Source organism: Larimichthys crocea, chromosome XX (genome assembly GCF_000972845.2).
Source record: "Larimichthys crocea isolate SSNF chromosome XX, L_crocea_2.0, whole genome shotgun sequence".
Taxonomy (NCBI): domain Eukaryota; kingdom Metazoa; phylum Chordata; class Actinopteri; family Sciaenidae; genus Larimichthys; species Larimichthys crocea.
In genome coordinates this window covers 16534710-16548080 of record NC_040030.1, presented here as the reverse complement: position 1 = coordinate 16548080, position 13371 = coordinate 16534710, and the positions used below count along the sequence as shown (strand labels likewise).

Genomic DNA, 13371 nt, shown 5'->3' with positions numbered 1-13371 from the left:
AGGATCACCACCAACTACTCAGACGGGACTGTATTCTACGTTCAAAGCTCTCCGTCATGTCGTAATGGTAATCTGATCGTCCCATGAGTCACCACAGAGATGAGATGCATCCACGGCTCCGTTAGCGCTGCATTAATGTTTTCCTGCTTACATTCGTGAGTTAAATTTAAACCTTGTGTTTGTTAAATTGTCTCGACGTTGACTCGGCAGCGTGAAATGTAAGAGTGAACTCATCAACGTGGTTTAGAGGACGCTTCCCTGAAACTTAAACCTTATCTCAGTCGCAGGCTGACACGCCTCGTCGCAGACAATACAGCTGGATAACATTACACTCATACGAGGGTCAGACGTGTGCTGACCTGTTCTACTCTGCACCGGCAGGGTTACACCACGAAACAGTCACTGAACTCGTCATACGTTAAAGCTGTGCTCGTAGATCTTTGTTTGGCTGTTTCAGGGCAGTGGAACAAACTTTTAGTCCAATATTCACTCTGCTTTTAGCTCTGTTTTGGTCTCCGCCAACTCTTGAGACATAAGCTTTCGTGCTGGCCTTTGCTTGTCTCCTGTTTGGTGGTGATGGTGATGTATAGAGACCCAAACTGTTTTTTGTACCAGGCTGTAAACATGTTTATTTCTGCTGTGAAGTTGGACATTTGGACATGGGGACTTATGGAGACAAACAGGAAATATTAGAAACAGAAGTGCAGATTAAGAGTACAACTTTTCCAACACATTATCCCCGGTTCTTAAAATAGTTCTTTTCAGAATTCAACAATAATCTGTAAAAACAAAAGTTACAATACAATATAACATTTTTAAGGATATTAGTACAGAGAGATCAGAACACATCACCCCAGTTCTTAAGTCTTTACACTGGCTCCCAGTTAGCCACAGAATAGATTTTAAAGTTCTGCTACTAGTTTACAAATCACTGAATGGTTTAGGCCCACAATTAGGGATGGTAATTGATAAGGTTTTTACGATTCCGATTCCATTATCGATTCTGCTTAACGATTCGATTCTTTATCGATTCTCTTATCGATTCTTATTTGGGGAAAAAAGGAGAACAAACAGTTTGATCAGCATCAACTTTTTTTAGTTTTCAAATGTTTTACAAAGCAGCACATGGCGCTAACATGGTAGGCAGTGTGTTATTTACCTTCCATAGTAACCACAGAGGTGTTCATAGCCTGGCTGCTGCTGCTAGGTTGAGATTCATCTCCAGTCTGAAGCGTGTCAAAAACACGACATTCATTTCAAAATATTGCATGTTGTGTGCGTAAATGTTTCTGCATGTTGGTCGTGTTCCCTCCCGACGCTGTTATCTCCACTTTGCAACGATTGCAAGTCGAGCTGTTGACGTCTGTTTTGGTGAAATGCAGCCAAACTTTGGAGCATTTGAAGCGAGTGGGTGACATTGTTACTACTGATTGCACTGCACGTGAGAAACTTGTGTAAGTTACATGGCGTAATTCGTGCTTTCTGGAATCGATAAGAGAATCGTTACATAAACTGCCAAACGATTCCATGGAATTGAAACACACGGAACCGGTTCTCAACAAGAACCGGTTCTCGATTCCCATCCCTACCCACAATACATAAACGACATGTTAGTAGAATATAGACCCAGTAGGGCTCTGAGATCTACTGACCCAGGTCAGATAGTTGAACACAGAGTTCAAACCAGACACGGTAAAGCAGCATTTAGCAGTTATGCTGCTCACAACTGGAACAAACTACCAGCAGGACTGAAATCAGCCCCAACTCTTAGCACTTTTAAATCCAGGTTAAAAACTTTTCTATTTTCACGTGCTCATGGCTGAGCTCTTTTAAAGAATTTTTAATCATAATCCTGTGATTCGTTTAATGTTTTAAATTGTTTTCAAATTTGCTGTTTTAATGATTTCAAATGACATTCTGATGTTTTATTAATTATTGGTTTTAAAATGTTCTTTTCTCTTTTTTATTTATTTTTTATTTGTCCAATGTTTTTCCTTGCCTCTGTAAAGCACTATGAATTGCCTTGTGTACGAATTGTGCTATACAAATAAACTTGCCTTGCCTTGTCTAGTACTGTTGATGTCACATTTCATGTCACATGAAAAGGCATCAATGCGCACTTTCAGTAACCCATGCTGCTCTTTTTCCCCGTTCGTTTCACTTCACGGATTAACCCTGAAATATAGAAGATGCATTTTAAAGCACTTCAAAGCGAGTGCTGCAGATCTTCTTAAGTAGGCCAGTTTGTTCAGTGGCCTCAGTGTTTTTCTCTGTTCGCTGCCAACGTTACGATGCTTTAGGCTTGGGTGGAGATCTTTTTGATTCACTTGGGTCTTGTGACATGAAAGAAAGAATGTGAATTAGGTTAATTGCCAAATAGGTTTTCACATACAAGAAGCTTATCTTGGTATTTTGGTGCATAGCACTGTGGGAGAAAATGAAGAACTTAAAAAGCTTGTCAAGAAACAATAAAAAATATGACTTGTGAAGTCCTTGTCTTTAAGAAGGGTTAAATCTGGGGCAACTGGACTTGGTTGTAGATCTGTGAAGATGTTTCACTTCTCAGTTCTGACTGGTGGGGAGATCCGAGTATTTAGACCCGACCATGACTTCCACTTGGTTCGTTAGTACTTGTTGTTGTGACGACTGTCACTGTCGTTGAGGTCACCTGAGGTCCGGTGTGAACGATGGTCGTTGAGGTCACCTGAGGTCCGGTGTGAGCGACGGTCGTTGAGGTCACCTGATGTCCGGTGTGAACAACGGTCGTTGAGGTCACCTGATGTCCGGTGTTAACGATGGTCGTTAAGGTCACCTGAGGTCCGGTGTGAACATCGGTCGTTGAGGTCACCTGATGTCCGGTGTTAACGACGGTCGTTGAGGTCACCTGAGGTCCGGTGTTAACGACGGTCGTTGAGGTCACTTGAGGTCCGGTGTAAATGACGGTCGTTGAGGTCACCTGAGGTCACCTGAGGTCCGGTGTGAGCGATGGTCGTTGAGGTCACCTGAGGTCCTGTGTGAACGACGGTCGTTGAGGTCACCTGAGGTCACCTGAGGTCTGGTGTGAGCGACGGTCGTTGAGGTCACCTGAGGTCCGGTGTGAACGACGATTGTTGAGGTCACCTGAGGTCCGGTGTGAATGATGGTCGTTGAGGTCACCTGAGGTCCGGTGTTAACATCGGTCGTTGAGGTCACACAAGGATTTATTTTAGGTGGGGGTAAATGGTGTCTGAGGCCTCCTCCTCTATTGAGGGATGGTTTCTCTACATTTACACAGATATCATCTGACACTTGGCTTCATGTGACTCCAACAACCATTGTCCACACCAGAGCTCAGGTGACCCTTCTTGAGGAAAGATGACCTCGATGACACAGAACCTCCACAGACTACCCAAGAAGTTTTATTTTATTGTGTTGTGGACAAACTCAGCGTACGCCAGCTTGACAAAACCTTCCTGACACTCCATCTTCTCTCTCCCGCAGAGTCGGAGGTTCGTCCCGGCCGGCTGCTGACCTGGTGTCAGAAGCAGACTCAGGGCTACAGAGGGGTCGACGTCACCAACCTCACGTCTTCCTGGAGGAGTGGCCTGGCCCTGTGCGCCCTCATACACCGCCAGAGGCCTGAACTCATGTGAGAACAAGTACACACAGTCTATTCATATGGAAATGTCAACGGCAGTTCAGGTCGTGGGCGTGTGAAAAATCACCTTTCCGCACAGTCTTTAAACTGATTCATCTTTTTTATTGGAGCTGTGTGCAAACAGTTTGCAGCATTCTCTATTTGCAAACCTAGTGTCAGTGCAGTGCATACAGACAGCTTGGTGGAAAATAAGGATTTAATTCAGCATCTTCTCAACTTAAACTCTTCTCCATCACTTCCTGAATAAACAGAAAAACTTGTGCTAACCACTCCTCCACACACATTTGCTCTTCCTTCCTCAGCGACTACGACTCTCTCAACGACGAGGACGTGGCGGGGAACAACCAGTTGGCGTTCGACTTGGCCGAGCGAGAGTTCGGCATCCAGCCGGTGACCACGGGTAAAGAGATGGCGGCGCAGGCCGAACCGGACAAACTGCTGATGGTTCTCTACCTGTCCAAATTCCACGAGGCCTTCAGGAACTCGACGGGAAACAACAACGGTCAGACTGGTCCTCTATCATGAGGAATCAAAACAGGGTTCATCTACTGATAAACGAGTGTTAAAAATGTGATTTGTAGATCTAAAAGCTCAGGATTGGAGAGCAAACAGATGGGCAAGTGTCTGGGCCAGATAGTCAGTGCACGGTTGGATACACAGCTTCACCCCAACCACCAAAAAATGTGTAACACTAAACCCGATGGGAAAAAAAGCTGCGAAAACAACATCTCCTTTCTTTTCTTCCCTAATAGGGAGCGCAAAAGTACTTTACAAAACGTCCACATAACTCACTGTGAGACAGTCAGACTGGTCTTCTGTTAAAGTATCAGCACTGGTTGTACTTGAAATAACTGAAGCTCGGGGACTATTTTATCTACCGCCTGAGCTAGAGTTGCTAACGTTACACAACCGTGGTCGGGCTGGTCCCTGCCAGAGACACGACTGGTATGCGTGCTATGTCTGTGGAAGCCGTATCCAATCACTCCGCGTTAACTCCGGAGGCCCGACGCTCCGGTCGCACCACCGCCGCTGTGAGCTCCAGCCACATTTCACTTCTTCAGATGTCACCAGGGAGCAATCTACAATCCAGTGATTTGCCTCCTACATTTAGGAGCTTAAATGTTTTGTTATATTTAGTCAGCAGTGACGTCTACACTGTACTGAGATGAGTCATGCAGCTTGTTATGCAAAGTTGCATCAGTAGTTTTTGGTCGATTATCTAATGATTAGTTGATATTTAGTGATTGTATAACTGGTTATCGATGTCCCCTGGTGTCATGCAGACTCCAGCTCCGCATTTAAGTGTTATCTGCTGTTGGAATTGGCTTTTTGCGCGCAAACAAATAATTTATTGAGGCATTTGAAGCCCCAATGTATCAAATATTTCATTTCATGAAATTATTTTGAAGGCAAAAGTTAGTTTGAGACAATCCTGCTGAAGGAACAAAACAAATCAGAATGAGTATCAGCTCATGAGTAAATCAATGATGAGTCCATGTTTTTTGTGTGCCTTAAACTATTTGAAATTCCAAAAATTATACGTTGAAAATGTTCAATATCTCAAAAAAAAGTATAATTAGCAACAAACTACAGTTCACTTCAGACTCCAGACTTTGCTTGCTAAAGAGTTATTGCTAGAAAAACACGATGAGTTATTTATAGATTACAAAATGAGCAGCTAACGTGACCCAGCTCCTGTTCTGGCATGACACTGGCTCCACTACCTGTAAGGCCTGTAAACCTCTTCTTCTTCTTCTTCTTCTTCTTCTTCTTCTTCTTCTTCCACACAGTTGGTGGTGTGTGACTCGGTGCCGTGAAGCGTTACGTACAGATTTTTATAGCACGCGATGTTGCTTTAACTTTGAAACACTGATAATTAAAGCAGCTCAAACTTGTTTTCATATTTCAGGTTCGAGAGAACGAGACGAGAACGGTGAAGAATATTCGGCCAAACCAAACCTCAAACTGGTGAACCAGCCTCAGCCCAGGAAGAGGATCCCGGGGGTAAAGTTCATTTGAAGCTTTCACTGAGGATCAGAGAGTCGAGGGACTTTTACACTCGTCACTATTCACTGATAAGCTGAAGCATAGAAAACATAGAAATCAAGGCGTTACCTAATCATGACCGCTCGCCGTCAGTCTGCACGTGATCAGCTGTCACACTAATTAAAGTCTTGATTGAAACTTCTTCACAGGATGACAAGAAACTGGAAGACGATTCTGTTAACAAGAGACGGCGAAAGGGCAACCACTACCTCAGCGAGGTACGTGAGCAGTTATTATGAATGTTACATTCACTCCCCTCTCACCTGATCTGATCACCTCTCTTCTGTCTCTTTGCCACGGCATCAGCTGTCTTGTCACAGTGCGCCCCCTGCTGGTGAGGACGGGGAACTGCGGGAGAACAAGGTCCGCTCCATGGCAACTCAGCTGCTGGCCAAGTTTGAGGAGAACTCGTCGAGCGGGAAGATACGCAGCAAGGTGAGGCGAGACAGACGGACAGAAGAGACGGTGACAGACGTTAAACTTTCATGTGACCATTTGAACGTCTTTATCTTACTATTCACACAACAAAGATCTCATGATGAGTCCAGGAACGTCACTGATGACGTGTCCAGGAGAACTTTTTTGTCTTAACGTTGTCTTGGTACGTTGAGGTTGGGAATTTTCTAGACGTTGCGTACAGTCATGGCCAAAAATATCAGCACCCTTGCATTGAGGGTAACTAAAACTAGGCTATGGGATGGGTCAGGACTCACTTTACCTGGCGGGCGGAGGAAGCTCCTTCTGGATTTCCTGGCAGCCTTCGACGCCGCTTGGATGGTGAGGGGCTCCAGGACTCCTCTGGATGTCATACAGATGAAAATATGGCAGTGGACTTGAAGATTCACTCCTTTATGCAACTGGAAAGGAGAGTCATCTCCTTCAAGTCTGAGGGCAAAACGGTGGAATGCTCCCTCCGGGTTGGGAGCGAGTTGCCGTGAGATTGGCCAGCAGGTTGTACTGGACCTTTCCCCAACCGGACACCACCCTCCTCACCTTGAGATCCCATCTGTGAATGTCACGAAGAGAATTGAGGACGAGTGGCAACTTTGGCGAAATCCAACACCCACCGGACAGACGCCACTCTCACTTGGTCGTTGGATGATTGTAGCAACGAACCCCGGGACTCCTCCCAGCAACCCTGCAAACAATAGAAACCAAAGCATTTGTGATTGCAGCAACTTTCTACGTGACAGAAATGCAGCGGCGTCTTTATTTTTGGCCACAACTGTACTTTTGCGCTCCTTCCTTCCTGTCCTTCAATTTCCTTTCCTTTCCTTTTCCCTTTCTTTTCCTCCTTGCGTCAGTCTGATGAGGATCCATCCTTTTCTCCTCCTCTGTCCCCTTCCACCTCCCCACCTCCTCTCTCAGAGGAGGAGGAAGAGGAGGATGAGGAGGACGAGGAGGACGAGGAGAGAGAAAACCCTCGTTTCGCAAAGCCCAAGGACGTCCCCGCTCCTCGTCCTCTTGCTCCCTCTCGGCCCAAATGGCAGGTACGCCTCCTTCTGCTCTTTTCTGTTTCATTACCATGTGAAGTGTGTTTCCTCTTCCTCCTCCTTCCTCCTCCTCCTCTTTTCTTCTTCCTGTTTCCAGCCTTCCATCTACCTTCGCTTACTGGAGAATCCGGGCGCCGTAGCTCAAGAAACTACTTTCCTTTATTCCCCCAAATCTCCTTCACCTCCTCCGAGCGGCTGCAGTCGTTCTCCCTCGCCGTCGCGCTCTAAGAGTCCGTTCAGTCCTCCCCGCTCGCCGAGCCCTAACGTTACCGAACATCACTACCCAGAACGCACCTCTGCCGCCCTGACAGCCAATCATTTCTCTGCTGCGGATAGCGATGAGAGGTCGGCGGAGTCGGCGAAGCAGCAGCAGGTGAATTTCTGCAAAATATTTTTAAAAAAATGTTTAAAACTGATTTTGTGACGATGTTCATCGACGATGTCGCCCCCTGCTGTCCGTGCAGAGGCCGTCTGCCAGAGGATTTTCAGGGAGGAGCATCAAGGAGCGAGCCGTCCTCCTCTCCTCCATGTTTCCTGGGTCCAACAAACCTCCTCCTGCTCCTCTCTCTGCTTCTCCTCCTCCTCCTCCTCCTCCTCACTTTCAGGTCGTGTATTGACTGTCGCATGTTCATGATAACAGCATGTATCGTAGACGTTGTGATGTTTGGTCGGATGTGGAGCATGTGAACTGCTGTTTCTGTTTTGTAACCAAAAACCAAAAGATTTGTGTTGTCTGAGTTTGAACGACTCGATATTTTTAATTTTGATACCCAAATCTTCTACATGAAGAACCCTAAACAAAATATATATACCTGAAATAAAGATAAGGACATACGTTGGTGTTAAAGAGTCTGATAGCTGTTGGAATGAAGGAGCTGTGGTAGATCTCCTTCTTACATGGTGGGAGTATCAGTCTGTTGTTGAAGAAGCTGTTTAAGGCCTCCACAGTCTCTTGCAGGAGGTGTGAGGAGTTGTTCATGATGTTGTCGGCCCTCTTGAACAGTTTTAGTCTTTTATGGACTTGCGTTGACGTGGGAGGTGTTTAGCGATCACACTGGGGAACTCTGACAGCTGCAGAATCCAAAACTGATCTCAGTTTTTCTCTATCACGTCAAGTTTTTTAACTATAGGATCCCCGTTTTCTTAAAAAATATGAAAAATACTGTACTGCTTGTTTTCACTAAACCAAAGTAACAGTCTGTGCAATGATCTTTTTGGGGATACCAAATGCAACTTTTCACGTGTTCCTCTGGTCCACATCCGTAAACTCTCCACACACTGCTTGCGCACTTTGTGAGGGGCCCATGGCTTGTTGTCTTGATCACAGAGTTTTACTTTAAAATATGCAAAATATGCTTGTTGGACAAACGCACTGATGTTTGCTTTCCTCTGACTTGGAATGGTGAAACTGGCACAAATACAGCAAAAGGAGTCAGGGTTGTTCAGGCGTTTACGACGAGAAGTAGCAGAGGAACAGAGGAAATATATACCTATGTGAATCAAACACTAAGATGGAAAAGTTACAAGCTTTGAAAACTACAAAAACAGCATCAGACCAAACAGAACTTACAGCGGTGTGTCCATGGTGACGAGGTGAAGAGAACAGCAGCACAGATCCTCTTCATTCTACTCTGCCAGCTTTCTGTCTGCAGATATTGACAGTACTGACCTATTGGGAGCTGCACACACCTCTCACCGCACTGTCTCAGTGTGACGGCACAAACAAGTTGCCACGTAGCTGCAGATGAGTCCAATCGTGATCAGCTGGAGAGTCTTACTACAGCTGATCAGTGGAACTTTGCTGATCTGGAGAAAAAACTGGACGTGCTAGAAAAAAACTGATTTGGAATCGGCATAGAAATCTAACTCAACAGACAGTTTCTTTCAAATTGTTCCCCAGTGTTTTTAATCTTCGTGGTCTGCCTGCGTGTTCGTGTGGTTCGATCGCATGTTTCTGTCTTCGTCTTTTCTTCTCCGCCTTCAACTTCTCTTTGACTCTTCTTCTGTAGGTGGATGTACCTACATCTCCTCCATCTGTTTCTGTATCTAAGAGCTCCACCATCTACCCTGTAGTCCACCCCGTCCCTGATCCCACCGCCCAGGCTGGTTTCTCCTCCGTCCCCCATGAGGACAAGATACACAAAGACTGCTCGTCTCTCTCGTCTCACGCTGAGCGAACCTCCTCGCTTCAGGACGATTCCTCCGAATGTAACAACCAAACGTCGAGCGGACGTTCTCCGTGTCGCTTTGAGGACAGTCAGGAGGTCTCGTCTCCACGCTCTGATACAAACTGTGAAAACGGACACAGCAGCTCGTCCTCACGTCCACTTTGTTTACAACGAGGGGACAACTGTGAGAGGACGAGTGAACGTGAGCAGGAGGAACAGCTGAGCGCTCAGGAGACGTTAGACCATGAGAACTTAGCTGAAGACACCAAGGTAACAGATTCATCACACAGGACAGAAGACAAGACGAGACAGGATAAGACAAGATAAGACTAGACAAGACAAGACTAGACTAGACAAGACAGGATAAGACAAGACAGGATAAGACTAGACTAGACTAGACTAGACTAGACAGGATAAGACAAGACAAGACAGGATAAGACAAGACAAGACTAGACTAGACAAGACAGGATAAGACAAGACAAGACTAGACTAGACAAGACAAGACTAGACTAGACAAGACAGGATAAGACTAGACAAGACTAGACAAGACAGGATAAGACTAGACAAGACAGGACAAGACAAGACAAGACTAGACAAGACAAGAAAAGATAAGACAGGACAATACAAGACTAGACAAGACAGGACAAGACTAGACAAGACAGGACAAGACTAGACAAGACAGGATAAGACTAGACAAGACAGGATAAGACAAGACTAGACTAGACTAGACTAGACAAGACAGGATAAGACAAGACGAGACAGGACAAGATAAGACAAGACAGGACAAGACAAGACAAGACGGGATAAGACAAGAACATCAGCGTAGCATGAACACGGTTTAACAGACGTTAGTTTATCAGAGAAAAGTTCGATGCTGTAGCTTTGAGCAGCTTTGTGGAGCTTCTTATGGATCCATCATGAACTGATCTTCAGTGTTCTGGTGTCCATCCAGTTCAACGGGAGCTGCGTTCTTCAGAACCAGAGAAGAATCGCTCAAAAGTCATTCGCTCGCTCTGAGAGTTGTCCGACTGGAGCTCCCAGTTACAGTAAAGAGGTACAAGTCGAGACCTCGTGTGAATTCATGCAAAGTAAACTCCTTCCTCCTGTCTGTCCTTTCCTGACTCCTGTCTGTCCTTTCCTGTTCCCTCTTTTCTGTCCTCGATGTTAAAACGTTAAAGCGAACAGTCGGAAAGGTTTCGTCAGCCATAGATGCTAAAGCTCAGCTTCTGGCCGTCCTCTATGAGACCGACCACAGGCCCAATACCACGCCGGTAAGACGCGTGTGGATGCATGCACAGTTCATGTTGTTGTTGTGTTGAAGTGTCACATGTTATAAACTAGCAGCAGCGTCAAACACGTGTCCTTACTGATGGCCGATGATCTGCCTTTCCAGGCTCTAGTTCCCTGGTCGCGGAGGGGTCCTAAGGCTGACGGGGTAAATGGGATCTGCTTTGTCCTCACGAGGGCAAAGCAACAAATCAGCTAGTATGTTTGCAGCCGTGTTAGATGGTTTCTGAAATAAAGCTTCAGAGGACCTGGACTTTGATTTATAAACAGCTTTATACACGTCTGCATGCAGTCATCGCTGACTTCAGGTCACGTTTAACCGTGTGACAAAGCTTGTAGCTGTAACGAGACTTCACCGAGCTCTCACCAACCACTGAAAGTCAGTCCCACATTTACTCTTGTCCGGCGGCTTCTTGCTCGCTCACTCTCTCCTTTTCTCTTCTTAGCTTCCTCCATCAGCGTCCTCTTTGCTCTTTTCTCCTCTGCCATCATGTCCATAGAGGCTGCTGAGCCTGGTTACCTCCTCTTCTTCTTCCTGGTCGTCCATAACGCCTGTTGGTACAAACACTCAGTTTGTCAGCTTGGCGGTGAGCTCAGAGCGACGGGTACCCGTCGCTCTGAGCTCACCGCCAAGCTGACGAACTGAGCGTACGCAGCTAACAGACGAGCTAACAGCAGCTAACAAACTGAGCTAACATGAGCTAACACAGCTAAACAGACTGAGCTAACAGCAGCTAACAGACTGAGCTAACAGCAGCTAACAAACTGAGCTAACATAGCTAACAGCAGCTAACAGACTGAGCTAACAGCAGCTACAGACTGAGCTAAACAGCAACTAACAACTGAGCTAACATGAGCTAACAGCAGCTAACAGGCTGAGCTAACATGAGCTAACAGCAGCTAACAGACTGAGCTAACATGAGCTAACAGCAGCTAACAAACTGAGCTAACATGAGCTAACAGCAGCTAACAGACTGAGTTAACATGAGCTAACAGCAGCTAACAGGCTGAGCTAACATGAGCTAACAGCAGCTACAGCTGTCAGAAGTTTACTGTCCATCATAAACTCTGTAAATCACAGAGAGTTGAGGCGTCCTCTTCACTCTCTTCTCCTCTGCCATTACGTCCGTAGAAGCTGCTGAGCTCAGTTTTTCTGACTCTGGTCCTGTCGCGTTATTTCGTCTTTCTCTGAAATAACTCGTCTCTGAAGCAGCAGCTCGTATCGTCTGTGTGAACTCCTCGTCCTCCTCTTCTTCTCCCTCTTCAGTGCGTTGTACGTAAGGACTTCCCTCCCGGGCTCGGCGGCAGTGACGTCTGCCACTTCTGCACCAAGCGGGTGTACGTGATGGAGAGGCTGAGCGCCGAGGGCTACTTCTTCCACCGCGAGTGTTTCCGCTGTGACGTCTGCAACTGCACCCTCCGTCTGGGAGGACACACCTTCGACTCGCAGGAGGGTACGTTTGATTTGCTTGGTTGGACAGAAGTATGAATGTCTCACTTCAGTTTTTTTTAAGAGAGATTTTTGTGTTCTTCCTTTCAACAGCAAAGTTCTACTGTAAGATGCATTACGCCCAGCGGCAGTCCAGTACTCACATCGGGAGGTTCAGGAGGAGAATGGTAAGAAAGAAACAAGACCAACAAAAATGTGATTAAACCACTGACACTGTGGACGCCGCCTCTTCCGCCTGAGGACAAGCATCTGTGACGACACCCGCCTGTCTGATACTTAACTTTGAGATGTTTTCCACCAAACGCCTGGCGTCGGCTTCAGATAAGTCTGTTGCCGGGTAGAGTTTAGGATGTAAAGGGAATCCATTGGTTCATGTGTGGGAAAGCGTTTTATTAAGGTTGTAAAGGAAACATATGATCACCCACGGGTTTCTTAGATTACATTAGATTCAACTCTATTGTCATTGAACAAAGTAACAAGTACTTGGACAACAAAAAGCAGTTTCCAAAGTTTCCATAACTTCGTTCCTTGTTTCCATGACAACCTGATTAAAACTTCCACCATTAAGCAGAACTTTTAAAACATGATCACATCGTTAAGTGACCTGAACGACCTCATCGTTCATACCGGAGCTCAGGTGACTTTGACGACAGTTGTCACAACAACTGTCATTGGCTCAAACGAGCCACCTGTAACCACGCCCACCTGTCAATCAAAGCGTCCACGCTCTTAATCCTGCATAACTTTAAGCCTTAATATAATGTGAACAGGTGAGTTGTATATAAATTCATCCTCAGTACAGTTTGTCATGAACGGGGAAAGTATCACCGCTATGCAGACGACACTCCGCTCTGTCTGTGTCTCTATCTACCTGGAAGAAGGTACACCACCTCCTCAAACTTACTTTACTCCATGACACCATTGACTCCCCGTGTCTCGCTCCTACCAGTGTAGAGAGAAACTTAGGAATCATGATCGATGACCAGCTAACCTTCTCTGGTCACGTGTTGCCCGGCCTCACCTGACTCGACGTGCTACCCAGCTTCTCGCCTGGCTCTGCCACCCGTACGCTCAGGATCCGAACTTTTCTCGTCTGTTGTTGCCCGTTGGTGGAACGTCCTACCAGTTCACTGCTGCACCGTTGATATATCCCAAATATTTGTTGTGTTATGTTGTACGTCATCGTTTCCCCTCCTGTGTCTCTCTCGTGTAGGACGAACGAGTCACGTCCTCGTCGTTGGACAGAGGGAGCTACTCGGTGACGGACAGCGTCCAGATCCAGCCTCCAGG

The 13371-nt window shown here is 46.2% G+C and overlaps 2 protein-coding genes across 7 annotated transcripts in view; one reads left to right on the top strand and one right to left on the bottom strand.

The window, feature by feature from the left end:
* Positions 1-13371, bottom strand: part of herc56.1 (HECT and RLD domain containing E3 ubiquitin protein ligase 56.1) — an 820440-nt gene that overhangs the window by 52156 nt on the left and 754913 nt on the right. The window lies entirely within an intron of this gene.
* The window catches only part of mical2b (microtubule associated monooxygenase, calponin and LIM domain containing 2b), a 56355-nt gene that overhangs the window by 27747 nt on the left and 15237 nt on the right, over positions 1-13371 (top strand). For 3 of the 6 annotated variants that reach the window (XM_027272323.1, XM_027272322.1, XM_027272326.1), the window contains exons 12-25: positions 3481-3628; positions 3940-4139; positions 5547-5641; positions 5833-5901; positions 5990-6118; positions 6988-7173; positions 7274-7549; positions 7641-7781; positions 9186-9614; positions 10297-10398; positions 10523-10615; positions 11899-12085; positions 12175-12248; positions 13295-13370. In XM_027272323.1, coding sequence (XP_027128124.1) covers positions 3481-3628; positions 3940-4139; positions 5547-5641; positions 5833-5901; positions 5990-6118; positions 6988-7173; positions 7274-7549; positions 7641-7781; positions 9186-9614; positions 10297-10398; positions 10523-10615; positions 11899-12085; positions 12175-12248; positions 13295-13370 — 2205 coding nt within the window. Of the gene's footprint in view, positions 1-3480; positions 3629-3939; positions 4140-5546; positions 5642-5832; positions 5902-5989; positions 6119-6987; positions 7174-7273; positions 7550-7640; positions 7782-9185; positions 9615-10296; positions 10399-10522; positions 10616-10737; positions 10846-11898; positions 12086-12174; positions 12249-13294; position 13371 lie in introns of those variants that run through there. The other 3 variants (XM_027272324.1, XM_027272327.1, XM_027272325.1) reach the window with 3 other exon arrangements.